We start from the raw sequence: 27,687 nt of genomic DNA, 5'->3' as shown, positions 1-27,687 counted from the left end.
ACTTGAGCTACAAATTACACAAAAGTCAACCTGTGGTTAAGACTTCCAAGGGACTTTCCTTCAGTCCTCTGAACTTCTCAGTGTCAAGGCAACTTTCCTTGCAGTTCCCTGGGGTTAGGAGTGAGTAGCAGTTTTGTCATTTTTGAGGTTTCAGTTGAATATGGTAGGGTCTTCTACTGTATCTTTTTTTTTCTTATTCTTTGTATTTTTAAAGTTTTCTTTAAGAAGTTTTTCTGGGGTGGCCAGTTAGCTCAGTTGGTTAGAGCATGGTGCTAATAACACCAAGGTTGCGGGTTCAATCCCCATAAGGGCCACTGTGAGCTGCACCCCCAAGTCCCTCAGTGACTGAGTCTGCAAATGACCCAGGGCATTGAAGTATCAGCTGACTTTCCACTCTTGTGTTTCAGTTTTCTCTTTACTTTTGGCCTGGAGATTTTCCTTACTCTCTTATAAAGACCTGAATTCTGCATTTAAAAGGATATTTGTTGTATTTTATTCAGCATTTCCAAGTGTTTTGTAGTAGGGGATTATTTAGGTCTGTGATAATATGTAGAGATCATTTTGAGAGAAATATATAGAAAAATCATTTGTAAATATATTAACCTGTATTTCAATGTCAGTTTTCATTTTGCTTGTTTTTAATCAATGGTCCATTATGGACATAAATAATATATGATTAAGCACAAAGTCAATTTAAAACTGTTTAAAAGTAATAACTACCACTGCGCTAGGGGTATTCAACTGAGTAATGAAATAAGTGACTGAATCATGAGCACATTCATGAGTTCCCCAGTAATTGTATAGGCTCTTTTAATATACGCTTGGAGACTGATGTTCTGATTTAATGGGAGAAATAAACAATTTGTTTTAGTATTTGAAATTGTAACAAATGTCATTTCTGCCTTTAAAATGACCTGGAACACCCTTGCAGAAAACCCAGGAGTTTACTAACTACTGGTTGGGAAATTCTGGCCTACAGGGCAACATAAAAATTCTACAGTTTCGCATGATCTGGCTTCTACCTACCTTTTCAGGTTCACCTCTCACTACTTAGCAAAAGTGCACTTGACAATCATGACTTTTTCATCTTGGCGATGCTCCCACTTGGCTGGAATGTTCTTTCTTCACCTAAAAACCTCTGCTGACTCTTCAAACGCCAGTACAAAGGGCTACTTCTTGAGTCACTCTTCCTTCTTTCCCAAATAGTTGATGACTGTCCTCTGTATTCCCTAACACTCATTTCTGTTACAGCATTTACCACACAGTATTGTAACTGTCAGTGTAGATATCTGTTTTCCCTACTAGTGTAAGTTCTTAGAATACAGGAGTCATATTTATCTTTGTAGTCCTAGCACCCCACACAATTCTAAGAACTTAGTACTCAATAAATGATTTGTGAATAAATGAGTGAGGTGGTAATTATTGCTGTGGTTATGGGTGCTAATTGTATCGATATTTGTGTCTAACGATGAAATGTACTGTCAATAAATTCTCTGACTTAGAACATTAACTGATTTTCTTTTTTCTTTTTGCGCCTCTCTAGGCTTCAAAGCAGCATAAATCAAAAAAGACCCAGGAATTCACAGGTCAGAAAAATCCTATCCTTTGTTTTTCAGCTCTGTGCTAATGACAGATCAACTGTGGGTTGATTTAAGACTCTAGCCTTTAACAGCGGGTAGAGGGAGGTTGGAAAACAAAAAGATGTAAATGAAAGAAAGGTGCATATTTTTTCCAGCATCTCTATGTCCAAAGAGCTATAAATGGCTCCATAATTCTTTCCATACATCCTTTCTTCACCTCATTTTGTGTAAAGCTCAAAGTATCAGGAAAGAAACGTGATGAGAGTGGAGAATGGAGAAGGGGTAACTTGTATCAAGAGTTTGGTGTAAGAAGTTTCAGTACTTTTTTTTCCTACCAGAGACACTGGTTAGGTTCCTTTGGAGGAAAATATATGCATTATGACCTCTGTTTCCCCCACTCCAACTCCCTACTGCCGTGATGATTCCTGCTCTTTCTAGTGGCTTACATCTACCACATGGTGAAGGCAGTTTACAAAACAAACTTGAGACCTAGGTGAAATCCGAGTTCTACTACTAATTCGCTTTATGATCTTGAGCATAACTTCATCTTTGTTTCCTAATTTGCAAAATAAGGGGTTGGACGAGGTGATGTCAATAGTCATGATACTAATGGATTCTTTACCCTCACTTCCAGCTCCACAGTGGAAAGAAAATCTCAGGATGGGTTGCTTTGAAACTAACCTGACATGGTGAGTAAAATCAATCTTCACTGTGTCTATTCTTTCTCTTGTCAGCCTATCTTACTGATACACTCTCTAAAAAAGTTAGGAGTAAGATGCTTGGGACTAATTTTTTACTTCCTTCACTACCATAGCTGTCTCCCTTCTAAGTTAAGTCTTTCTTCGTATTGATTTCCTTACCAGTACTGATAATATCACTTCAATTCCACTGACATACTCTTTTGCATCCAGCTTTTCAGGACTCCCTGTGAGATGGACCCAGGAATATATGTTCTGGTTAATGAACAGGAGTTTTCAACAGATCTTCCAACAGCTGCAAAGTGCAAGGTCAGGAAATGTAGTTTCTGAGTGGGGATTGAAGGTGGTAGAGCTTTTAAGAGGGAGGAAGGAAGGGAGTGAAAGAGAGAGGAGGGAGAGAAAGAAGGAGGAATGGAGGAGGAAAAGAAAGTTAGTTAGATTTGGCAATGGGGGAAAGTTCTGGGTTCAAAGGAAGTTTAACACCCACTGTTTATGGATCATTTCTGATTGGAATGGGGACAAATGCCTCCCTTTGTCCTGGTGGAGGAATTCTTTCCATAAGTAATTGATGTTATGGAAAGCTACCTGTTTTTTGTTTGTTTTGTTCTTCCTCAGGCGAAAATAATTTGCATTTGTAATGGTCATTATCTTTCCCCCTACCTTTTCCTGCTTGAAAACTAAACAAAACTTTTGTCTTTATCCCTTAGATCAACTCTTATGGAATCGTGTTTGCCTGACCCACAGGATATGATTTCTTCCTCCACTTCCTCTGTTTTTGTGGCTCAGGAGCCTGTCCTACCCAGCTGTGACTGTAGGAAGGCAAAACATTCTATGAACTACAGCACCTCCTCTGAATCATTGTGCAACAGCTCCAGCCTGTCTCACCCGTCTGTCTTTTCTGAAGGAACAACCCCGCAATTCCGAAGCCATAGTTTACCTATTTTATCCAAAAAGCAACCATCTGTGTTCAAGAACCAAGGCACATCCTTACCTCCTTTTTGCCTCTCAAAGCTGGGGAAATCAAAACTCATTCAGAATTCAGCAGCTCTTTCACCCTTAACAACTCAAAGCTCTTTTATCAACTCTCTTTTTAAATCCCCAGATTTCTGTGAACAAGAAGTGAAAACAAAGGATGAGAGAAAGAGCAACAATCATTTGACATCAGATCATCGGCCAAATTCTATTTTTGAGGGGCCACAATTCCCAGGGTGGGCTCCAATCCGACTCTCTCCTTTGACTAGGTGGAAGTTAGAGGGTCATATAGCTTGGAAGGTTTGTACTTTGCGGAAACAAACAGTACCTCTGCCTGTGAGGGAATCATGGGTGATTCTGAATTATTTAACTGAAGTGCAAGGAGGAGTCCCTGAACCAGAGAAACCCCAAATCCAGTTATCTATGCCCATTCATCAAAGCATTGAGCAGAATATTAACAGTCAATCCCCAGACTTTCCATCATTTCAGCTCCATGTGAACATTGGAGTAGAATCTGGATTAAATAGAACAGAAACACAAATTTCACAGTCACTTATCCCAGGTAAGCAGTCACAACCTGGGGACGGACACCAAATCATTGGATCCAAAACCTTAGTTACATCGAGTAAGCCACCTCCCACGAGTTTAGGAGTTGACATAATTCAAAAGGAAACCACTTTACTGCAGAAGGACCCAAAACATGTTCTAGAGCTTAGTATAGAGCAAAGGGTTATAGGTCTTCCAGCAAAAAGCATACAGCAGCCTAAGACCCAAGTGACTAATGTGGAGTTGACTCCAAGGCTACCGCATCAAGTCAGAGATAACATAAAGGTAACTCCATTGGCATTACTTCAAGTCATGGACTCAATGGGGATGATCCCAGAATCACATTCAGATGTGATAGAATCCGTGGGTTTGTTCTCACAGTCAAATGAAGTTGTGAAACCAGTGAAAACAATGGAAACAGTGAGTGTAAGCTCAAAATCAGCATATCAAGTCATTGAATCAGTGGAGGTAACCCCAAGGCCTCAGTATCAAGGTATGGAATCAAAGAAGATGACCTCAAAACCGTGGAATCAAGTTACAGATAATGTGAAGATATCTCCTGCAGCATTGCTTCAAGTCATGGATTCTATGGGGATGATTACAAAACCACATCTACCTATCATAGAACCAGTGGGAATGATTCCAAGGCCACAGTATCAAGTCATGGAGTCAGTGAAAGTGAACACATTGTTCGACCATCAAGCCATACAACCAAGAAAGACGAGTCCAAGGCCACAACATACAGTCATGGAAACTGTGGAAGTGACCCCAGGGCCAAGCTGTGGGGTTCACCCCAAATCTAGACAGATGAACTCAGTGTCATTCCGAGGTACTCTTGACACAAAGATCCAAAGTGTAAAAGCCTTGGGGGAGACTCCAGTGTCACAACATACTACACAAGAATCCCTGGAGTTTGTACCAGGATCAGAGATGCAAGGTATAAAATCAGAGGCATTGACCCCAGAGTCCCAAGGTATGAAATTTGTTAATCTGAATCTAGGACCATATACAGAAGTTACAAACTATAAAGAGTTGATCTCAGAACCACAATTTCAAAGTATGAAATCTGTGCCATTGACCTCAGAACAACAGCCCCAAGGTATAAAACCTAAGGAGTTGACTCTAGGGCCATTAACACATGTTAATAAATTTGTGGATTTAACTGCACCACTGGAAGAATTGAAATCTGTAAAATTAACCTCTGAATCATCCCCATTAGTGGTAGGATCTAAACAGTTTATTACAGAACCAAAACCACATATTATGGAGTTGACTCCAGAGCCTCAGCCCAAGGGAGTGAAGTCCAGGCAGTTGGATCCAGAGCCACAATTACAGGATGTGAAATATGTTAATTTAATCCAACAGGCAACCAAAATTGGAGCGGTAGAATTTGAGAAGCTGATACAAGAGCCAGTGCTACGAAGTGTATCAGAGGACTTGACTAAGAAGGCACAGCTCCAAGGTGTGAAGTTGACTGTAGGGCCACAATTGCAAAGTGTCAGATTTTCAAAGTTATCTCCAGGGCCACTTCTTCAAGGAGAAAATCCTGTAGCTTTAATCTCAGGGCCCCCACACCATGGTATGAAATCTGATGAACTGACCCCCGGTGCCCCAGTGCAAAAAATCAAATTGTCAGATTTTATTCCGGAGCCAAAGCATCAAAGTGTTGCATCTGTACAGTTGACTCCTAAATCACAATCTCAAGGTATGAAATCTGTGGAAATAAACTCAGGACCGTATTTGCAAGATATTAGACTTTCTGATTTGACCCCAGAACCAAAGCATCAAGGTTTCAAACATGTGCAGCTTATACCAGGAACACAGCTTCAAGATATAAATTCTGTAGGGTTTACAAACCCTACAGAGTCATCTTTGCAGTTAAACCCAGAGCTCCCAGTTGAAAATATGAAATCTGTTCTACCTATTGAAGGACCACAATTGCACAGCATGAAATCTATGAAATTGATCTCAGAAATACAATTTCAAGGTGTGAAATCTGAGGAACTGAACCTAGGGCCAAGGCAGCAAGATGTCAAATTATCTGAATTGACTTCAGGGCCAAAGCTTCAAGGTGTCAAATTTGGGGAGCAAACCCCAAGATCAATGTTTCATGGTGTAAACTCTGTGGAGATGACTCCAGAGTTAGGGCTTCAAGATCCTAAATTAGCAAAGATGTCTCCAGGGCTTCAAGGTATGAAACAGGTGGGGCTTAACCCAGGGCCATGGCTACAAGATGTTAAATTTCATGATTTGACATCAGGAACTCAACCTCAAGGTGTGAAATCTTCAGAGTTAAAATCAGGGCCACAACTACACTGTATGAACTTTTTTGAGCTGACCCCAGAGCCAAATATGCAAGGAGTAGAATCTATGGAGTTGACCCCAGGACCTGAACAGCAAGGGGTTAAGCCTGAGATGTTAGTACCAGAGCTACTGTTTCAGGGTGTAAAATGTGTAGAGGTAGGCCAAATGTCAAGCTTTGACCGTGACATTTCTCATACATTTGTCTCAGAGCCACAGATAGCAGATATAAAATCTATGGAGTTGACTCCTGGGCAACAGTTGCCAAGTGTAAACTATTCGGAGCTGACCAAAAGGCCACAGTTACAAGGTATGAAATCTTCTGAATTGATCCCCGGCCCACATGTAAAACCTATGAAATGGACATCAATCTCAAAGCTTCAAGGTTTAAAATCTGAGGCATTAATCCCAGAGCCACAGATGGAAGATATGAAATTTGTAGGTTTAACCCCAGGGTCACATTCGGAAGGTATGAAATCTATGCAGTTAACACCAAAGCCACAATTGGGAGATGTCAAATCTATGGTGTTAACTGCTGGGCCACAGGTGCGAGGCGTGCAACCAGTGGAGCTGACCCCAGGCTCAAAACTGAAAGGTTCAAAATCTGAGTTGGTGATCTCAGCATCAGAGCTCAAGGATGTGAAATATGTGGCCTTGACACCAGAACAATGTCTAAGAGGTGTGAAATCTTCATTGCTAACCCCTAGTCCACAGCTGGAAGGTGAGAAATCTGTGGAGATACCCCCAGGGCCACAAATAGATATCAAATCCGTGAAAGTCACCCCAGATTCCAAGCTTCAAGGTGTGCAATCTATTCAGCTGACTATGCATTCAAGCACTAAAGAATTCAAAAGAGTGGAGTTGGTCCCAAGAACACAACTGCAAGATGTGAAAGCTGTGGAATTAAAACTTGGACCAAAGTTGCAAGATGAGAATTCTGTGCCTTATGCACCAGGGCCATTGCTCCAAGGGCCTCAATTGCAAGGTGTGAAACCTGAGGACTTGACTTCAGAGTCACAAGTGCAAGACATGACATTTGTGGAGATTACCTCATGTTTAAAGCTTCCAAGTTTAAAATTTGTAGAGGAGACTTCAGCTCCAGAGCTGCAATGTGTAAAACTTGTGAAGTTGACACCAAGGCTAAAGAAGCAGGTAGTAAAGCCTATGGATGTAACCAGAATACAAAAGTTTCAAAGAGTAAAATCTGTGGCTTTACCTCCAAGGCCAGAACAGGTTGGTAAGATATCTGTAATCTCACCAGAGCAGCAATGTGTGAACTCAGAGCAATTGGAGAGAGGGTCTAAGTCAGAAGATGGGATGTCTTTGGAGTTAATGCCAGAGCTAAAATTTAAAGATGGAAAATCAGTAGACTTCAATGTTGAATTACAGTTGAAAGGTATGAAATCATTTGCATTGACTCCAGAATCAAATACTCAAGGTGTAAAATCGAAAGAGTTTAAACCAGAACCACAGTTGCAAAGCATAAAATCTCCCAAGTTAACTGCAGGACCACATTTGCACCAAGTAAAACCCTCAGTGTCAACTTTAGGACCACAGCTTCAAGGGGTGAAAACTGTTGAGTTAACACAAGAGCCCCAGCTTGAAAGTATGAGATGTATTCAGTGGATACCAGGACCTGAGTTCCAGGGTGTGAAATCTATAGGGTTAAATCTTGGGTCACTACTGCAAAGTGTCAAATCTGCAGAGTTGAAATCTTTCAGACAGTCAAGAGATGCGAAGTCATCTAAATTGACTCTAGGGCCCAAAATTCAAGGTGCAACATACATGGACTTCAGTCTTGGGCCACAGTTGCAGAGTGTGAAAACCCCTGAGTTGCCGCCAGGACCACAACTGCAAAAAGGGAAATTATTGGCATCAACATCAGAGCCACAGCTTAGAAGTGTGAAATATGTTCAGTGGATGCCTGCACCAGAGATTCAATGTGTGAAATCTCTGCTAAATCTTGGGTCCCAATCTCAATGTGTCACACCAGCAGAGTTAAAACTTTTGGTACAGTTAAGAGATATGAAGTCATCTCCACTGACTCAAAATCCAGAGCTCCAAGCATCACTCCAGAAACATCAGCCTGAAAGTTGTGATATGAAACTCTGTCTACAGTGTAGAAGTATGAAATCATGTGACCTGACTTCGAGGTTTAAATCTAGGCTTCACTTACATGATGAGAAATCTCCTAAATTGACCCCAGGACCACAGCTTCAAGAAGTGAAACCCTTACAGTCATCCCCAGGAACCCAGCTTCAAGGTGTAAACTTTGTAGTGCTTACACAAGAACCACAGCTTCCTGAGGTGAAATCCAGGGTATTAAGCCAAGGGTCACAATTACAAAGTAATAAAACTGTAGAATTGAACTCCCTACTATACTTGAAAAGTATGAAGTCCTCTGAATTTGCTCTTCAGACAAAGCGTCAAGGAGTGAAATCTGAGGATTTCAACTCTGGTTCACAGTGGCAAGGTATAAAATCTTCTAAGTTGCCATCTGAAATAAAGTCCCAAGATATGAAATTTACTGAGTCAAACCCCAGCTCACAGTTGCAAGGTATAACATTTTCTAAATTGACTGTAGGGACAAAGATTCAAGGTGTCAAATCTATAGATTTCAACCCTGGGTCATCGTTACAATGTGTGAAATCTTCAGAAGGGACCTCAGAGACGAAGCTTCAAGATGTAAAACAGAAAGAATTCAGCCCCAGTCCCGAGTTGGAAGTTGTGAAATCATCTGAGCTGAGACTGGGGACAAAGCTTCAAAAAATGAAATCAATGGAATTCAAGTCACATCCACAGTTGCAAGATATGAAACCTTCTAGGTTGATCATGGGTATGAAGCTTCAAGATGTAAAATCTATGAATTTCGGGTCTGGACCACACTTTCAGGGTGTGAAATCTTCTGAAGTGATCCCAAGGGAAAAAATTCGAGGTGTGAAATCTGTACAATTGAAGCCTACTCCAAAGTTACAAAGTGAGAAATCTGATTTTACCCTGGGGAGAAAGATTTCGGGTGTGAAATCTGTAAAGTTGGACTCAGGTCCACAGTTACAAGACATAAAATGTTCTGACCTGATTATGGGTATAAAGCTTCAAGATGTAAAATCTAAGGGGTCCAGTTCTAGACCACACATTCAAGGTATGAAGTCTTCTGAAAAGTCCCCAAGGACAAAGTTTCAAGAAATAAAATCATTTTTCAACTCTGGACCACAGATGCAAAGTAAAAAACCTGAGTCAATTCAAGGGACAAAAGTTCAAGATGTGAACCACTTAAGGTTCAACCATGGTCCAAAGTTACAAGGTGGAAAATCTTCTGACTTAACCCAGAGGAGGAAGCTTCAAGGTGTGAAATCTATGGAGTTCAACCCTACTGCAAAGTTGCAAGGTGCAAAGTCTCCTGAGCCAATAAAACTTCAAATAACGGACTCTACAGAAGTCAATGATGGCCCAAAATTTCAGGTTGCAAAACCCTCTGAGTTGGCCTTGAAATCAAAGGTTCACAGTATTGTATCTTCTGAGTTCAACGCTGGAAAGCAGGGGCAAGATGAAAAATCTTATAAGTTGAATCCATGTCCAGAGCTTCAAAGTGTAAAATTGATGGTGTTCAATCCTGGGCCACATTTACAACATACAAAATCTTCAGAAGTATGCAAAGGGTCAAAGCTTCAAGATGTGAAATCTACTGAATTCAATCCTGAGCAACAGTTGCAAGAGATAAGATCTGGGTTGAGCATCAAGATGAAGCTTCCAGATGAGCAATTTCTGGCATTGAAGCATGAGCCCAAGTTACAAGGTGGGAAATCCTCTGAAATGAATCCAGGGCCACAACTTCAGTGTATACATTTTATGGAATACAACACTGAGCCACAGTTGCAGTGTGTAAATTCTTCTGAGTTGAATCCAGGGTCAAAGTCACAATGTGTAGATTCTCTAGGAAACAACTCTGGGCTGCCCTTGGAAGGTGTAAAATCTTCTGAGTTAACTCTGGGGACAAAGTTTCCAAAAGTCCAAGTTTTAGAGAATCACCTTGGGTCAGAGCAACAAGTTGGGCAATCTGTTTTGGGCCCTCAGTTAAATGGTACAAAGTCTGCATTATTTTTACCAGAGCCACTGCTTGAAGATGTGAAGCCTGTGAAGATGAACAAAGAGCCATTGCTTTGTGTTGCAAATTCTGTGAAACTGATTTCAGGCTCTGAGCTGCAGGACTTGAAATGTAAGGAGTTTGCACTAGAGTCATGTTTTCAAAAAGAGAAATCTGTGGAGTTCAATCCAGGGCCACAACCTCAAGATATGAATTCTAGGAAGTTGATTTCTTGCCTCAGGCAGAAATCTGAGGTGTTCATACCAGAGCCATCTTCTCAAGATGTGGAATCTATGAAGTCAGATCTATTCTCACAACCTCAAAGTGTGAATTCTTTAGGGTTGTCATCATGTCTCAGGACACAATGTGTTAAATCTGAGGTTTTTGCACCAGGGCGATATTTTCAAGAAGTAAAACCTGTAGAGTTGATGTCGGGGTCCCAAAAGCAAGGCATGAATTGCCAAGAGTTGACTTCAGGATGGCAAGGTGTAAAATCAGTAGTGTTGGCACCAGAGCCAACTAATAAGTTTATAGCAGCACCAATGCCGACTAATGTCAAATTTTCAAATTTGTCTCCAGAATCACAGCAACAAAATGTGAAATCTTTGGAGTTTACTCCAGAACCTAAGTTGCAAAATATAAAACACACAAAATCATCTTCATCGTCTCTGCAGCAACCTATAAAATCTGTGGCGTTAGCACTAGGGTCACTGCTTCAAAGAGTGAAATCTGAGGAGCTAACTCCAAGAAAAAGCTCTCAAATCACACACTCCTCTGAGGTAGCCCCTAGTCCAGGGCATCAGTTTGCAGAACATGCAGAGATGATTCCAAAGCCAAGGCATCGAGTCCCTAAATCTGTGAATTTGATTTCAAAGCCAATTTATCAAGGCACGGAATCTTCGGAAATGGCACAAAGGTTGGCACATCAAGGTACAGAAATTGCAGAGAAATCTATGGGGTTGATTCCAAAGCCAACAGGTAAAGCCATGGGGTCATCAGGGATGCCTCTGGAGCTCTGGTACTCTCAAGTACCAGAATTTGTTGATCTGACTTCAGTGCTAAAGGATCAAGACTCAGAATCCTTAGAATTAACCCCAGAGAAAAGCTATCAAATCCCAGAAACTCTGAAGTTGATCTCTCAGTCGTGGCCTCAAGTTAAGGATTCAGGGGAGTTACGTACAAGGCCACTGCAGCAAGTTGTGGAATCTGAAGGGATGGCCCCAGAGCCCAAGCATCACATTACAAAAACTATGAGGTTGGCCTCCAAGACAAGGTTACGAAAAGAGGAATTCATTGAAATGACCCCAAAGTCAATAAGTAAAGCAGAGATCTCTGCAGAGAGATCTCCAAGGCCCTATCCTCAAGTCCTAGAATCTGTGGAGGTCATTTCACAGAAAAGGCTGCAAAAGAAAGAATCTGTAGCATCGATTACAAAGTCATTATATCATGTCCCAAAATCTTCAGAGATGACTCTAGGGCTAGGATGTCAAGTTCCTGAATCTGTGGAGTTGACTTCTAAGACAGTGTTGCAAGTGGGGGAATCTAAGGAATTGACCCCAAAGTCACGGCATCATGTAGGATCATCAGAGATAATATTAGGGTTACGACATCAAGACCCAGAATCTGTGGGTTTGACCTTTAAGCAATGGCTTCAAAGGGAGGAATCATTAGAGTTGCCTCCAAAGCAAACAGGACAAGTTGGGGGCCATGCAGAATCTGTAGAGCTCCCCTCTGAGATATGGCAGCAAGAGGAGGCATCAACTGGGCTAACACAGTCTCAAAATCAAAGTGTGAAATATGCAGACAGAGTCCCAGGACCACTGGGTCAAATTACAGAATTTAAGAGGATTAGTCCAAAGCCACTAGATCAGGCCACAGAATCTATAAAGATACAGCTTCAAGTTGATCAATCAATAGGGGTAACCCCAGTAGCCCCCCCCAAAGTTGAAGATCCTGTGAAAGTGACTCCTGGGCCACCACTTCAAGTTGTAAATTCTGTGAAATTAATATCAGGGCCAACCTCTCAAATGGCAGACTATGTTGAGTTGACTCCAAAACTGCAAGATGTGAGACCTTCAGAGTTTACCTCAGGGCTGTGGTTGCAAAATGTGAAATCTAAGAAATTAATCACAGAGCCAACACACCAAATTTTGGAAGTAATGGAGTTGGCAGGATTTCAAATTGTGAAGACTGTGTTGATCCCAGAGCCATTACTTCAAATTGTAAAATCTGAGGAATTAGCACCAGGACCAATTCCTCAGGTTGTAGAACCAATAGGAGTAGCTCTAGGATTGGGGCTTGCAGTAATGGATTGTTTGGATTTACTCCCAAGGTCACATCTTCAAGAACTGGTAAAACCTATAGAATTAACTGAAAGGCCAAATACTGAAGTGAAATCTGCAGAATTAACCTTACAGCCAACATCTCTATTAGAGGACCCTATGGTGTTGACTCATGATCAAGGGCTTCAGGCTGTGAAATCTATAGGGATAAAAATAGGAACTCCTGAAGTTCCCATGGAATTTGAAGATTTGAATCAAAGACAGATCTATCAGAATAGGGAATCTGAGGTGTTAACATCAGGAGAAGAGTTACAAATAAGGAGTTATTTCTCTAGGTTTTTACACAATTCTTCAAACTCAGTCATCTCAAGCTCTGTCAAAACAACATCTGAATTAGGAGACCTTTGGAATTCTGAGATGACAGAGGTATCAAGAGCCTTGGATATAAAAAACCTTTGGACAGATATTTTGCAGCCTGAGGAGTCCTTTGTAGTCCCTTCTATGATACAATCTTCAACCTTTCCCTTGTCTTTCCACAATCAACCCTCTAATGAGACAGCTAACACTGTAGAGACCCCATATTCTGAGATGCTAGGAGTGGATGTCATACCTAAGGAGAGGAATCAGAGGAACCAGGTGGTGGACAATTCACTCCAGGGGCTCTTCCAACATCCACCACAAAGCTGGAGATCATCTAGGACCTTCCAGGTAGGATCAGGGACTAGAAGAGGCCCTCCCTGGTCGGTCCTGGGCAGACAACAGAATGTCTGCGAGTGTCACTCCTGGAGGCAGCGACTACCTAGACAATATCTCTCTAGTATGCTAATGCTGGGGAATGTCTTGGGGACCATGATGGAAAGGAAGCTTTGTTCTCAAACATCTGTAACGGAAAGAACCACTGCAGATACCTGTCAATCTATTCAGAATTTATTTGGGGTTCCTGCTGAATTGATGGAATTTTCCCAGAGACTGCTAGAGAAGGGTCAAGGTATTATTTCTCAGCCTTCAGTGGTCAAAAACTACATTCAGAGACATACTTCATGCCATGGTCATGAGAAAAGAGTGGCCTTAAGGATGTGGACACGTGGTTCCTTGTCCTCCATAATACAGCAATATTCTGGAAGAAGAGTGAGAATAAAGAAAACAAGCTCAAACCTCAGTGATATATCCTGTGAAGTCATTCCGCACATGCCTGTTTCATGTACAAGGGGCCAGCTTCCTGCCCCAGTAAAGTCAGAGTCTTCCTTCAATATATTTTTCACTATGAAAGATCCTGTTCCAGTGGAAGAGAATGAGAACTCACAGAGTGATTCACAGACAAGGAGTTTTGAGTCCCAGCACTCCTTCAAGTCAAGTCACCTTTCCCAGGCCAAGACTGACTTCTCAGAACAGTTCCAATTGCTACAAAACCTGCAGTTAAAAATAGCAGCAAAACTGTTAAGGAGTCAAATGCCCCTCAATGTACCTCCACCGCCAGCATCAGGTCTGCTCCTAAAATATCCTATCTGCTTACAGTGTGGCCGATGTTCAGACCTTAATTGCAGTCATAAATTACAGGCCACTTTGAGGCCTTATCTTCTTATCTTTCCACAGCTCCACCTTGTAAACACTCCTGAAGGCCATGGAGAAATTAGACTGCATCTTGGCTTTAGGTTGCAAACTGGGAAAAGATCCCAAGTACCAAAGTATCCTAGAAGAGACAGACTTATCACACCAAGGAGCCCTATATCACCATCACTCCGGAAAGCTAAAATCCGTACTCGAGCTTCCAAAAGTCCTACTTCTACAATAGATTTCCAGTCTGGGTCTTCCCAGTCCCTTGCTCCTGTACAAGTCCACATTAGGCAAAATCAATGTGGCAGCCCTGACCTAGTAGGAAAGACAGATATTGGAGATCCTGGGCACTACGAATTCACCCAAGTTCACTCTCTATCAGAGAGTGACTCGGAAAGCAATCAGGATGAAAAATGGGCTACAATGAGAATCAAAAAGACCTGTGATTCAAAATATCCAATGAAAAGAATCCCCAAGGGAATTAGAACACAAAACAAAAAGTTCTACACCCAGAGTAGAACCATAAAACAGAGCTCCTCTGCGGAATTACCAGCCCAGTTAAGAAGGAAAAGGAGTGCAGCATCTCAGACAACTACCGCCTCTTTAAAAAGACCATGTAAGAAATCCTCCCAACCCAAATTCATTCAACTGCTTTCTCGGGGCCTAACGCAGGCAATCCAAACAGCACACAGAATTAAGGCTTTCATTGGGCAGAAGCCTGAGGACAGGAGAAAGCCAGATCATAGCAAAAACTATTATCCAAAACAAAAAGCCAGAGACTATTGCTCACTAAGCGATATCAAAAGAGACAGGGTGCCAGCTGTCAAGCTAAGGCCAACAGACCCAACCACTAAGCAGGACAGCATGTTGTGGGAAGAAACAGACCAGTTTAGATCAGCTCAACAACCCAAAAGAGAGAGCTCTTTCCAAGCGCCCAGGCTCATAGTTTCCCAAAGAAGTGCCACTTTCAAAAGCACCACAATCAGACAACCGTTGGGTACCGTTCAAAATGACAGTAGCAGCAGACCTAAGATAAACTTCTACAGAAAAGAAATCTCTAACCAGGAGTCCAAGAACTCCAAAACAAGAACCAGAGTTCAGGCGCGAGGGAGAACCCTGCATGGTTCCTCTATGAAGAGAACCTCACGCAGTCACTTTAAAGAGAAACTCATACGTAAGAAACAAAACCACCACAGCTTTTGTAGGGAAACAACCTGTAATTCCTCTGAGAAGAGCCGTTGCACTCCCTCTGAGAGGAGCCATCAAAGTCCTTCTGAGAGGAGCCATTGCAGTTCCTCTGAGAGGAGCCATCGAAGCCCCTCTGAGAGGAGATGGCGCAGTCCCTCTGAGAGGAGATGTCGAAGTTCCTCTGAGAAAAGCCGTCGCAGTCTGTCTCCGAGGAGAGGACACACTCTTTCTGAGAGAAGACAGCACGGGCCCTCTGAAAGTAGCCAACACAGTCTGCTGGAGAAAACCCACAGAAGTCCCTCTGAGAGAACCGATCATAGTCTCTCTAAGGAGCGACACCAGCACAGCTCCCCTAGGGAGAGGCCCAGACATCATTTGTCTCAAGATTTTGAGAGTCACTCCAACCTGTCTCCTAGGGACCACCCACAAAAACCCCAAAGCTGGGCAAGTTTGGAGCCCTGAAGCTAAACAGATGAGAAGAGTCCCGCCCCCATTATTCATGTATTTGCTCAAGTCTTCAACGAGCTGCGCTTTCCTGGCTTCTTTCCTCCTCTGCCACAGCCTCCAATTCTTGCGCCCTCAGCAATGAAAGAGCTTCTCTGTCTCGTCTACCTGGGGGGAAGCGAGGGCGGGAATGGGCCTGTACTTTGTCTAAGATAAATAAAGGGGCAATAATTGATCTCCTTGTGCATCTGAAAAGACTACTTGTTGTGCTGGGTGGAGAACGGAGGGTGCCAGGGCGGAAGATGTGCATACGTTTGGAAGGCGAGGGGAGGGATCCTGAGGCCAGGTTAAAGCTCCACCTCCACGCACAGTCTCCGGGGTCTCACAGCGCAACCCCGGGGCGGGGTCTCAGAGGAATCCGAGGGTGACTCGTCACGTGACTCTCTCCGGCCGCAGCCCCCTCGGAAGCCGCTAAGCGGAAGTAAACGTTCAGAACGGGGATCGGCGGCGCCGACTCCACATCCGGGAGGGGAGAGGAGAACGGAAGTGGCGTTGGTCTGGCCGGAGCCTTTGGGTGAATTTGTTAGGCGTGGAGAGGGAGTGATGTCTTCCAGACTCGGTGCAGTGCCCGCCGTGAGTTCCTCGGTTTGACCGATATGCTTCAGGGGTAGCGCTCGCGAGCCCGTAACACGCGGTCCCTCGCTTTTGTCCCAGGCTCCCAGTTGGTTTTATCAGAGCCCATCGTAGGCCCCACCCTTCTAGGTCAGATCTAACTTGTCCCCTCTTTTCTCCCCCACTTTCCACTGCCTGTTCCCCACCTCCTTGGACTCCGTTCCTTGCCAGATTGCCATTAGTTTCTATTCCTTTTCCATTTCCAGGGTTAGTCCTTCCTTTTCGCCTCCCTTTTAGAGCCTCAGTCCAGACAGGGCTTTGAGAATGCGGGAGATGAAGGCTCTGCTATTGTCACCTGCCGTGACTCTGTAGGAAGATAGGATGGCACACTTTTCCTAAAAAGTCATGCCGCCTTCCGTTTGAGGTAGTTGCCCCGGGAGAGCTTCATTTATTCTGGGCACTTGGGGATTTGTCTTTTTGTGGTCAAGGTTCAGAGGTCCGTAGCCTTCACTCATGTGCTTGCGTTTGCTAGACTTCGGGACCCACATCCTTTAAGCAGCAGAGGAGCACAAGGATCGTAGGAGCTAAGAAGTAAGTTATTCTGAGGTCCATTTATAATTGTGTCGCCAGCTCTGCCCAATAGAACGATCTGTGATGATGAAAATTTTCTGTGTCTGCACTGGGCAGTACTGTAGCCACTAGCCACATACGGCTTTTGAGTGCTTGGAATGCGGTTAGTGTGAGGAACTGAATTTTAAATTGTGTTTAATTTTAATTAACTTACACTTAAATAGCCACCTGTAGCTAATGTCTGTCTACCTGATAGGTCAATGCAAGTCTAAACCTAGAGAAAAACCTAGCTTGCAAAAAAACACGAATTATAATGAAAATGGAAAGTATGACACAGTGTAGATCTGCATTTATATACTCATGACTATATTGATGAACCCGGGAAGGAGTGATAAAAATGACTGTAAGAAATCCTTGTGTTTTCAAACTACTTGGCTTCAAGACTGGGATATTATTTTGTGTACTGAATGTGTTAGGCTTTTCCATATTTGTTAACACAAAAATGATTGTTGTTAACTAGACACCCATTGGAAAGCATTAATTCATTCAGATAACATTTACTGAATATCTGCCTTGTGCCAGCTGTGTAGTAGATTAGATATACGGACATGAAAAACAAAGAAGTAACAGTCTACAAGGGGAGATAGGCAAGTAACTCAACACAACAGTGTAATTTAGTATTTTTAAAAAGGAATTTAATATAGTGTTTGGGAAAGGGGAGTGATGGTTTGGAATGGAAGGGTTGCAGAGCAAGTAACTCTTAAACAAACTTGCAAGTCAAGGAATAATGCAGTTAGTCAGAAAGAAAAGGTACTTCTTTAGAAGAGAGACTAGGGTGTGAACAGGTAACAATTTAATGGGCTAGCAAGTGGGTAATTGTTAAAAAATATAAAGGTTAATGGGCCCTCATTTATTAATCTGAATCAGAATCATTGGGGTTAGGGTGTTGGCATTCTTTTTTTTTAATTTTATTTATTTAGTTTTTAAGTATATATTGCTATCAGGTAGGTTTTATTATTTTTTTCTTTTTAAAAACACTTTTTAAAAACGTTTTGGGGAACAGTGTGATTTTTCCAGGACCCATCAGCTCCAAGTCAAGTTGTTGTCTCTCAGTCTTAGTTGTGGTGGGCGTAGCTCAGCTCCAAGCCCAGTTGCCATTCTAGTTGCTGAGGGCGCAGCCTACTGGCCCATGTGGGAATTGAACCGGCAACCCTGTTGCTCAGAGCACGCGCTCCAACCAACTGAGCCACTCGGCCACCCCTGCATTCTTATTTTTAACTGGCTCCCTAGGAGACTGTGAAATCTGAACCATTGGTGAGAAGTGAGACTAGAAGAGAGTAGAGGGTGAAACTACGGAGAATATCAGCATTTAAGGATTGGGTAGAATAAAAGGAGGCTGCAAAGGATACTGAGATGAACTAAAATACTTTGCTAATGAAATCTAAATATTTGCACCTAGAGAGTGAACTAGGGGTTCTTAAAAATTCTAGGTGCATCAGAAAGAAGTTGAAAATAGGCTAAACTTTTCAACTTTGTGATCAGAAGCAAAGACTGCTAGTGCCACAGACAACGAATTATAAAGGCACTACAATTAATGATAGTCATTGTTTGAACCCAAAGCTGTTTCGTGTCATAGTTATGGAAAAGGGAATTTGAGGTTAATCTTGTTTTTAAGAACTATAGATAGTATAAAATACTTGAGAATTGTTTTTGTTGAATCCTTTAAAAATAAAAGACAGAGACCTGGAGGGAGGCGATTCCCTAACCATGTTGACTTAAACCCCAAGATGGTAACTATGGTGATCATATGAACTATTGATTTTTTGCTATGCTCATGCTTATTCATGAGAGGGGATATGGCTCTATCTGGGAGATATGGCTATATCTGAGTCCTACACTGACAGTAAAATTTCTGTGAGGACAATTTCCTAAGAGGAGTCACATGAGACTTGATTCTTTTTTTTTTTTCCCTTTAAGATTTTATTGGGGGGTCGGCTGAGTGGCGCATTGATTAGGAGTTGGCTTGGGATGCTAGCTCTGAACAGCAGGGTCCTGGTTCGGATCCCACATGAGGGCCAGTGACGCTGTGCCCTCTACAGCTAAGATGGTGAACAACAGCTTGACCTGGAGCTGGGCTGCCGTGAGTCACCAGCAACAGTGTAGGCTGCAGTGGGGCTGGCCGGCAGCTGGTGTGATCGTGAGCTGCTGTGAGCCGCCGTGAGTGGCCATCCAATGGCTGGCGAGTGACTGCCTCACCCGGGAAGAGCGCAATGATAATACCAACATGGGCCAGTGAAGTAACGTCCTCCACAACTAGACTGAAGAACAAAAGGACAGCAACTTGTCTGTTCCCCTTCCCTGATTCCCCAACGCTGTTCTCCTCCCCCAATTCCCCAGTAAAATCTTTAAAAAAAAAGATTTTATTGGGGAATTGGGGAAGGGGAACAGTGTTGGGGAGGGGGAACACTGTGTTTTTCTAGGACCCATCAGCTCCAAGTCAAGTTGTTGTTTTTCAGTCTTAGTTGTGGAGGGCGCAAACTGAGCTCCAAGTCCAGTCACTACTTTCAATCTAGTTGCTGGGGAGAGGGCGGGGAGGCAGCCCGCCATCCCATGCGGGAGCCAACCAGCAACCTTGTTGCTAAGAGCTTGCACTCTCACCAGCTCAGCTAGGGCGCAGCTCACTGGCCCATGTGGGAATCTAACTGGTAACCCTTTTGCTCAGAGCTCACGTCACGCTCTAACCAACTGAGCCACCCGGCCTGTTGGAGACTTGACTCTTCTTAATGGCCTGTTGATACTATCAAGTCTTTCTAGTACAGATTGTTCCCATTGTTTGAGATGGTGGGTTTTGGCCCTAGAGAACTGTCAATTCCCATTAAAAACTTTTTAATACTTTTATTGAGGTATAATTGAAGTAAAGTAGACTGCACATATTAAAGTATACCATACGATCAGCTTTGATATATGTAAGTACCTGTGAAACTGTTGCCACAGTCAAGATGTTTCCATCTTGCCCAAAAGTTTTTTCATGCCCCTTTGCAATCCATTCCTCTATCCCTGTCCCCAGACACCACTGTACAGTACTTTGTTCTAGAGCTTGTTTTTTTTAAATTTTCATTTTATCTATCTATCTATCTATCTATCTATCTATCTATCTATCTATCTATTTATTTGTTTGTTTGTTTATTTATTCATTCATTCATTTGATTGGGGAACAGTGTGTTTTTCCAGGACCCATCAGCTCCAAGTCAAGTAGTTGTTTCAATCTAGTTGTGGAGGGCGCAGCTCAGTGGCCCATGCGGGGATCGAACTGGCAGTCTTGGTGTTACGAGCCTGCGCTCTAACCAACTGAGCTAACCAGCTGCCCTGTTCTAGGGTTTTATATAAATTAAATCATATAATATGTTGCCTTTTTGCATGTTTTCTTTCATGCAGAATAGTGATTTTGAAAGGAAAATAGTTTTTATTGCTGAATAGAATTCCATTGTGGATATACTATAATGTGTTTGGTCATCTGCGTTGATGCACATTTGTGTTATTTTCAGTTCGGGGGTATTACAATAAACTGCTAAGAACATTCATGTACAAGTTTGTGTGGAAAAATGCTTTTGTTTCTCTTGATAAGTACCAATGATGGTATTTATTTACCAAGGTGGTATTTACCATTTAAGATGGTTGGGTCATATATCAGGAGTATGTTTATAAGACATTGCTTGTTTTCCAAAATGGTGGTATTATTTTACATTCCGACCAGCAGTGTATGAGAGTAAGTCTTTAATTTTAGCTAATTTAATGGATGTAGAGTGGTGTTTCATTGTGGTTTTTATTCGCATTTTCCTGATGAACAAGGATGTAGAACATCTGTTCATGTGCTCATTGGCCAGTCATATGTCCTCTTTTGTGAAGTGTCTGTTCATAACTTTGCCCATTAAATGTAGTATTAAAAAAAATATATCCTGAATACAGTTTCTTTGTCTGATATATGTGTTTTAAATATTTCCTTCCAGCCTGTGGTTTGCATTTCATTTTCTTTGTATTTAATTTTTTTTCAGAGTCTTAAAAAAAAATTTGTTTATGCGAGCCATGATTTGGAACACTAAAAAGTTCTTTTGGGAATATGATTAGGGAAAAATGTGGTGAGAGGGCAGGACGCAGCAATCCACCAGCATGTTAAAAGATGTGCACGAACTCTTGTGTGAACTCCACTCTGACTTCAGGCCAAAGGTGTCTGTTTCCCTGGCAGTGCCCTGCTGTCTGAGTGGCTAGAAGGTCCTGGCTCGAGAGAATTTTATTTGGAACCTTTCTTCTTTTTCTTCTTACTTTTCACTGGTGTTTGATCTAGCTTAGCAGCTTTTGCTGCCTCAACTTGCTCCTGTAGCTTTTTCTTTTCTCTCCTTTTTTTGGGCTTTGGTGGTACGTTCTGGTCTCCCAAGTGGCCACACACAATGCACTCCATCCTCAGCAGAAGCATCAGAATTCTCATCCCAGTGAGGGTCTATGAGCTGCTGCTCAACTTGGTCTCTCTTCTTCTTGGTGTTGGGTTGGGTATAACTCTCCACGTTTTTATCTTTTGCCTCTTTCTTCTTTTCCCCCTTTTCCTTTCCATTTGGGTCTCTGGCTCTGCAGCGGTGACCTGTGGTTTGTTCTTTAGCTTTGCCATGTGGATGGCAAAGTACTCCTGGATGGTGAAGGCACTTGTCCTAGTGGAGGTTTCATTCCCACCTGGAGTGGCGGATCTGAAGTCATCCTCATGAGACTTCTTACTCTGCCTTTTCCCAAAAATGCAGTCAAGATCTGTTTTGCTCTGAGATGACAGATCCTTCCCTTTTTTGAATTTCATATAATGAACACGGTTTTTGGAGATTTTGGACTTTTCTTTAAGGCTGAAAGATTTCTTTTCTTTGTTGTCTGAGGAATCTGTTGTTTCCTGCCCATGGCAAGTATTCAGTTCAGCCAGAAGCTGGTTAAAATCATCCTGATGAGCAATCCATTTGTCTTCATTATTGATCATAGCTCCAAGTCCCAGGTGGTTATTTTTAACTTGAACTTTTATGTGATCCGTGGCTCCTTGCTCTTGAGCCCCTACACCCTTTCCTTTAGACCACCGCAATTTTCTCCAGCATCCTTTGGCCAAACTTGGAATCATCATTACTCCATGCACTGTTTCTTGGATCCACAGCCCACTTCCGCTTCCGCCGACGCACAGCCAGCATCAACGTGTCACAGAGTTTGAGATGCCGCGGACCTCCGGATATGAGCAACGGGAGCTATCCCGATGCCGACTCACGTTTAAGTTGGAATTACCAGACTCTCACGACAGGTGGACTGCCTGCATTTCATTTTCTTATTTTTTTATTTTTTTATTTTTTTATTTTTATTTTTATTTTTTTTAGCTGAGCCATCCTGCTACCTGTTGGCAGCTCAGCGGCTGCTCAGCTCAGGCTGGACTCGAACTGCTGTTGCTCAGAAGCATTTCATTTTCTTAATGGCGTCTTTTGAAGAGCAAAAGTTTTAAATTTTATCATTTTTTTCCTTTTATGTTTCATGCTTTTTATATATTCTATTTAAGAAACCTTTGCCATCCCTAAATACAAAGATTTTCTACTTTATTTTCCTCTAGAAATTTTATAGGTTGTACACTTAGGTCTGTGACTTCATTTATTAGAGTTAATTTTTGTGCCTGGTGTGTCTTAAGGGTGAATGTTAATTTGTTTCCATTTGTATATCTAGTTGTTGAAAAGACATTCCTTTCCCTATTCAATTGTTACGGCACTTCTGGCAAAAGTCAATTGAACATATATATATGTGTGTGTCTGTTTCTGGACTTTCCTTATTCTGATCCATTGACGTATATATCTCTTTTTACTGATATTAAATTGTCTTGATACTATAGTATTAGAGTAAGTTTGAAGTTAGATTTGGTAACTGTCTTGTTCTTTTTCAAAATTGTTTTGTGTATTTTAGGTTCTTTGCATTTTAATATAAATTCTAGAATCAGTTAACTTCTATAAAAACATGCTTGAATATTGACTGGTATTATTTTGAATCTGTAGATCAATTTGGGGAGAACTGCCATTTTAACAATACTGAGTTTTCTGATTTATGAGTATGCTGTATTTTTCCATTTATTTAGGTCTTTGATTTCTCTCACCAGTGTGTTGTAGTTTTCATTGTAAATGTCTTGCGTATCTTTTGTTAGAATTGTTCTTAGGTATTTTATGTGTTTTTTTATGTTACTGTGATGGTATTATTTTTAAAAATCATTTTCTAGTTGCTTGTTGCTAGTATCTAAGAATACGGTTGATTTTTCTGTGTTAACCTTGTATCCTGCCACTTGCTAAATTCATTTTTAGTTCTAGTAATTGTTGTGTATATTTCTTGGAATTTTCTTTGTAAGCAAACATAATCTGCAAGTAGGGTCAGTTTTACATTTTTCCTTCTGATCCTTAGGCCCTCCTCCTCCCTTTTATAAAAACCTTATTGCAATGGCATTTAACAATGGAAACTTCTGGGCCAGGAGTTTTTTTTTTGAGAAGATTCTGATAACATTTAATTTCTTTAATAGAGATAGAGCTTTTCAGATTTTCATTTTCTTGTGTGGATTTTGGTAGGTTGTATTTTTCAAGAAATTTGTTCTTAATTTGTCAATTGGCATAAAGTCATTCAGAGTACTCTTATTAATATTTTAATGTCTGTATGATCTGTGATAGCTCCTCTTTCATTCCTGATATTGGCTATTTGTGGTACCTTTTTTTTTCTTGATCAGTGTAGCTACAGGGTTGTCAATTTTATCTTTTTCAAAGAGCCAGATTTTCACTATTGTATGTTTTCCAATTCATGAATTTCTCCTTTTTACTATGTTTTTCCTTTTATTTACTATGCTCTTCTCTTTAGAGTTTCTTAGGATGAAAACGTAAGTCATTGATTTTAGATCTTTTCTCATAGAAGCATTTAGAGCTTTAAGTTTCCTTCTAAATACTGCTTTAGTTGCATCCCACAAATTTTGATATGTGCATTTTTGTTAACCACTTCAAAATACAAGTATTTACCAATTTCCCTTGTGATTTCATTTTTGACCTATGAATTATTTAGAAGTTGATTGTTTCCAGATTTTTAAAAAAAATTTTTTCCTTTAGATATCTTACTAGTCTTGATTTCTAATTTAATTCTGATGTGGTCAGAGAATACATGTGTAATTTTCATCTTTTTAAATTTAAAGTTTATGGCCCAGCATATGATCTATCTTGGTGAATGCACAGTGTACACTTGACAAGAATGTATATCCTGTAATTGTTGGATATTGTAGTGTTCTATAAATGTCAACTGGAGCAAGGTGGCTAATAGTGCAGTTCAGATCGTCTATGTCTTCTCTGAATTTTTGTCTGGTTCTATCAGTTGCTGAGAGGAGGAGAAATTTTCTGCTGAGCGTGTAGAATTGTCTGTGTTTCCCTTTAATTCTATCAGTTTTGCTCTGTGTACTTTGAGCCTCTATTATAGACACATACAATGGGTAATTATGTCTTCCTGATGATTTGTTATTTGTATCATTGTGAAGTGTCTCATTTTATCTCTGGCAGGACTCTTTGTCTTGAAGTCTGTTTTATCTGATATTAAAAATAGCCACTCCAGCCTTCTTGTGTTTGCTGATTGCATGGTTTAATTTTTTCATCCATTTACTTCCAATCTATATGTCTTTATATTATATTTAAAGTGTATGCCTCTTGGAGGCAGCATATAGTAGGGTATTGCTTTTTTATTTACTCTGTCAATCTCTGATTTTTACTTTTCAGAGTCCAGAGTTTTTACTTGTAATCAGCAGGAGGAATAGGCTCTGGTGGGCTTATGTCACCATGTCAGAACCAGGACTTCTGTGTATTAAGTTTGTATTATTGGACCTCATGTGCAAATAGCTGAAAATCGTTCTTCCCTGTTCATAGCATACTGACATCATTAGTTCTTGTTACTGTTTTTTATCCCTATTTCCATCCCGTCTTCCCATAGACAAACATGTTAACAAGTTTGATATTTACCCTTAATATTTATGAATTCTTGTAAAATAGCTAGTGTTGTTTACATGTGTATTTGTTTTGAATTTATTAAATTGACCTTGTACTATAGATTTTGTTTTGTTTCTTTTTTCATTCAACAATATGCTTTTCAATTATGTTTATGTCTCTGTGTAGAAATGGTTTATTGCTTCTAACAACTACCTGATATTCCATAGTAGGCAGTGATCACATTTTTTTTTTTTTTTAAAGATTTTATTGGGGAATTGCGGGGAGGGGAACAGCGCTGGGGAATTGGGGGAAGGGGAACAGACAAGTTGCTGTCGTTTTGTTCTTCAATCTAGTTGTGGAGGTCGTTGCTTCACTGGCCCAAGTTGGCACCATCATTGTGCTCTTCTCTGGCGAGGTAGATCAGTCGCCGGCTTCTGGACGGCCGCTCACAGTGGCTGCTGGCCGCTCACGCTGGCTGCTGGCTACACGCCGTAGCCCATGGCAACCCACTGCCACAGGGGCTGCAGCCTACGCCGCCGCCGGCGACTCATGGCAGCCCAGCTCCAGGTTGAGCTGTTGTTCAGCATCTTAGCTGTGGAGGGCAGTGTCACTGGCCCTCCTATGTGGGATCCGAACCGGGGCCCTCTGGCATCCCAAGCGAGTTCCCAACCATCGCGCCACTCGGCCGGCCCAGTGATCACATTTTATTTACATATTTTCCTAAGCATGATCATCTGCGTTTCTTCCAGCTCTCAGCTCCTACAAACCTGTGTGTAATTCTTATCAGCTTTATCTCTCAAGTGTTATTATGAATCTGTCAGCTTAGCATCTTTACTACATAACCTTAGTTCAAACCCTCATCATGCCTTATCCATAAGATTTCAACAAGCTGCTCTTTCCTTCATTCATTCTTCCTCCATGGGTATTCTTCCATACAGAGAGACCTTTCTAAAGCATTAGTCTAACATGGACCTCAGGCTTTGAGAACTGTTGCTCTGCGACTTCCTGAGCCACTAGAAGATGCTTTGCTGTTACTCAGTAATGTTTGTTAACTACACACTGACTGGTCTTAGATTTGGGACTTTGGATCCAACTGTATACCAGACTTACCTGGCCAGCTTGACTGAGACAAGATGGCACCATTCCTTTAGCTATGGGAGCCAAGTGTCTTGTTGCCTAAGTAAAATAGGGTGGCCCTGACATCAGGGTTTAGGGAAGAGGCTAAGGAAGAAGGAAGATAGATCAGACTAGGGCCTAAAAACTTTTTTTCCTTCTCTCTTCTGAGGTATACATTTCTTAGCTACTGTCTCGTCAGAGAACTAGGAAGGCATGGACATGCCTGGTTGCAGATCCAGGGGATCTTCTGACCACAGGACACCCTATTACTTTGACTACTTTCTTTTCTTTGATGAATCTAGTAAGGAATGCCTACTTGGGCTGCAGAATGATCATGTATGTGGACTGCTTACTCTTTCTGATTACACTGAAGTATAATAATAGTTGTACGTATTGTGTTAGATCAACTGTTGTAACTGATGATTACATTTTAAATTCTGTTTTATTATCAGGCTTCTTATTTTTTTTGTAACCAAGTTGGTTATCTTCTTATGATATAAAATAATTAATAGGAACCTTACTGTAGACCCTCCTTTGGGGTATATATCTTTGTGTCGTATTAGTAGCAGGACCCAGTGCTCCATAAAGGATAATAGTTTCCAGTACACTATTCCTCACGATGATTCCTTCAGTGGCTCATCGTCTGCCTCTTCGTGTGAAGCAGTGAGTGATTTCCCAGCATCCTTCCGAAAATCTACCTACTGGATGAAGATGAGAAGAATCAAGCCAGCTGCTGCTCCCCATGTTGAAGGTATTAGTGTCTTAGTCCAAAGACAGAGCACTCTCTAAAGTTATATTTTAAGGTAGCTTTTGTAAGTGGCTCTTAAAGTATTAAGTACCACATGTCCCTCTATTTTAGATTGAAATGGTGCTGATTTCACTCCGCTAGGTTGTACTGGTATCTGTCTTTCCTCTTCATGATTTGAACTGCTTTTCCATTGTTCTAGTTTGATTCTCTGTTGAGGGTTTAGGGGCTGGTGTAAGGGTTATTCTGGGTATAGTTTTCTTGGTGGTCATAGTCTCAAGGGTCCTTAGTAGTCCTTTATCTTGAACAGTCCTGCTTCAGTGTTAGCCTCAAATCAAGATCAAACAAAGCACCCTGCCCAAAGGCCCTTATTATTCACAGGGAACAACCGATCACTTGGGATGGAGAGCAGTATAAAAGAGAAAGGGGAGGCTGAGTCAGTTAATAAAAAGTGATACCAACTTCCCTGAAAAGGTCACAGACACTCTTCTGTGAGGCCCCTGCTTGCTGATGGTCGTTCCCTTTGATGGTCTCGTGAATAATGTTTTGAAGGCAGGCCCAGATGTTCACTTATAAACCATGCTGAGGTTTTTTTTCTGTTTTTGGGTGGTATTTCAGGGTCAGGTGGAGTGTCAACCAAAGGAAGAAGGAAACCCAGGCAGGAAGAAGATGAAGACTATCGAGAATTTCCTCAGAAGAAGCATAAGCTTTATGGTAAGGGCGTAACTTCACTAATTCATTTTACCTCGGTGCCTGGGCTTTATTTGAGGGAGAGAGACCTCAGGTTTTGCCCCTTGAAGCATTTTTGAGCCCTTTGAATATTTTGGCTAGGCGTGGCCTCCATCCTGCCTTATTTTATCCTTCTGTCATGACTTAAGGGAGTCAGTTGGTTGAGGGGGTGGGGCATAGGGTGTTGAGAAGAGGAGGGAAGGGATTTAGGTACCAGAGAGGGTTAGCAAAGGTGATATGCTGGGCTTCAAGTTTCTGTCTTGTGTCAG

The 27,687-nt window shown here is 41.6% G+C and overlaps 2 protein-coding genes, 1 non-coding gene and 1 pseudogene across 8 annotated transcripts in view; 3 read left to right on the top strand and 1 right to left on the bottom strand.

Annotated features, from left to right (window-relative positions):
* Positions 1-240: 240 nt before the first annotated feature.
* Positions 241-314, top strand: TRNAI-AAU (transfer RNA isoleucine (anticodon AAU)). The gene has a single exon. It is a non-coding gene; the product is annotated as a tRNA-Ile (tRNA).
* A 6,254-nt stretch (positions 315-6,568) lies between these two features.
* On the top strand, positions 6,569-15,855 carry SPATA31H1 (SPATA31 subfamily H member 1). Its single transcript, XM_019658489.1, has one exon. It carries the CDS (start codon positions 6,569-6,571, stop codon positions 15,665-15,667), a length of 9,099 nt encoding a protein of 3,032 aa, XP_019514034.1. The 3' UTR covers positions 15,668-15,855.
* Positions 15,856-16,108: 253 nt separating this feature from the next.
* The window catches only part of ZNF512 (zinc finger protein 512), a 30,596-nt gene continuing 19,017 nt past the window's right edge, over positions 16,109-27,687 (top strand). Inside the window, exons 1-5 of one of the 6 annotated variants that reach the window (XM_019626480.1) lie at positions 16,266-16,282; positions 16,528-16,685; positions 16,794-16,852; positions 26,508-26,695; positions 27,308-27,403. In XM_019626480.1, coding sequence (XP_019482025.1) covers positions 26,650-26,695; positions 27,308-27,403 — 142 coding nt within the window. In that variant the 5' untranslated portion in view covers positions 16,266-16,282; positions 16,528-16,685; positions 16,794-16,852; positions 26,508-26,649. Of the gene's footprint in view, positions 16,283-16,527; positions 16,686-16,749; positions 16,853-26,507; positions 26,696-27,307; positions 27,404-27,687 lie in introns of all 6 variants that reach the window. The other 5 variants (XM_019623470.1, XM_019624218.1, XM_019624954.1 and 2 more) reach the window with 5 other exon arrangements.
* LOC109373838 (PIN2/TERF1-interacting telomerase inhibitor 1 pseudogene) lies at positions 20,899-22,230 on the bottom strand (annotated as a pseudogene).

This window comes from Hipposideros armiger, unplaced genomic scaffold (genome assembly GCF_001890085.2).
Source record: "Hipposideros armiger isolate ML-2016 unplaced genomic scaffold, ASM189008v1 scaffold_0, whole genome shotgun sequence".
NCBI lineage: Eukaryota > Metazoa > Chordata > Mammalia > Chiroptera > Hipposideridae > Hipposideros > Hipposideros armiger.
The sequence above is the reverse complement of the archived record's forward strand: the minus strand, read 5'-3'. Positions and strand labels throughout refer to the sequence as shown.

Bases quoted from the DNA above. Each gene is read 5' to 3' on its own strand.
- SPATA31H1 (XM_019658489.1), top strand. From the start codon at position 6,569: ATGAAATCTATGCAGTTAACACCAAAGCCACAATTGGGAGATGTCAAA.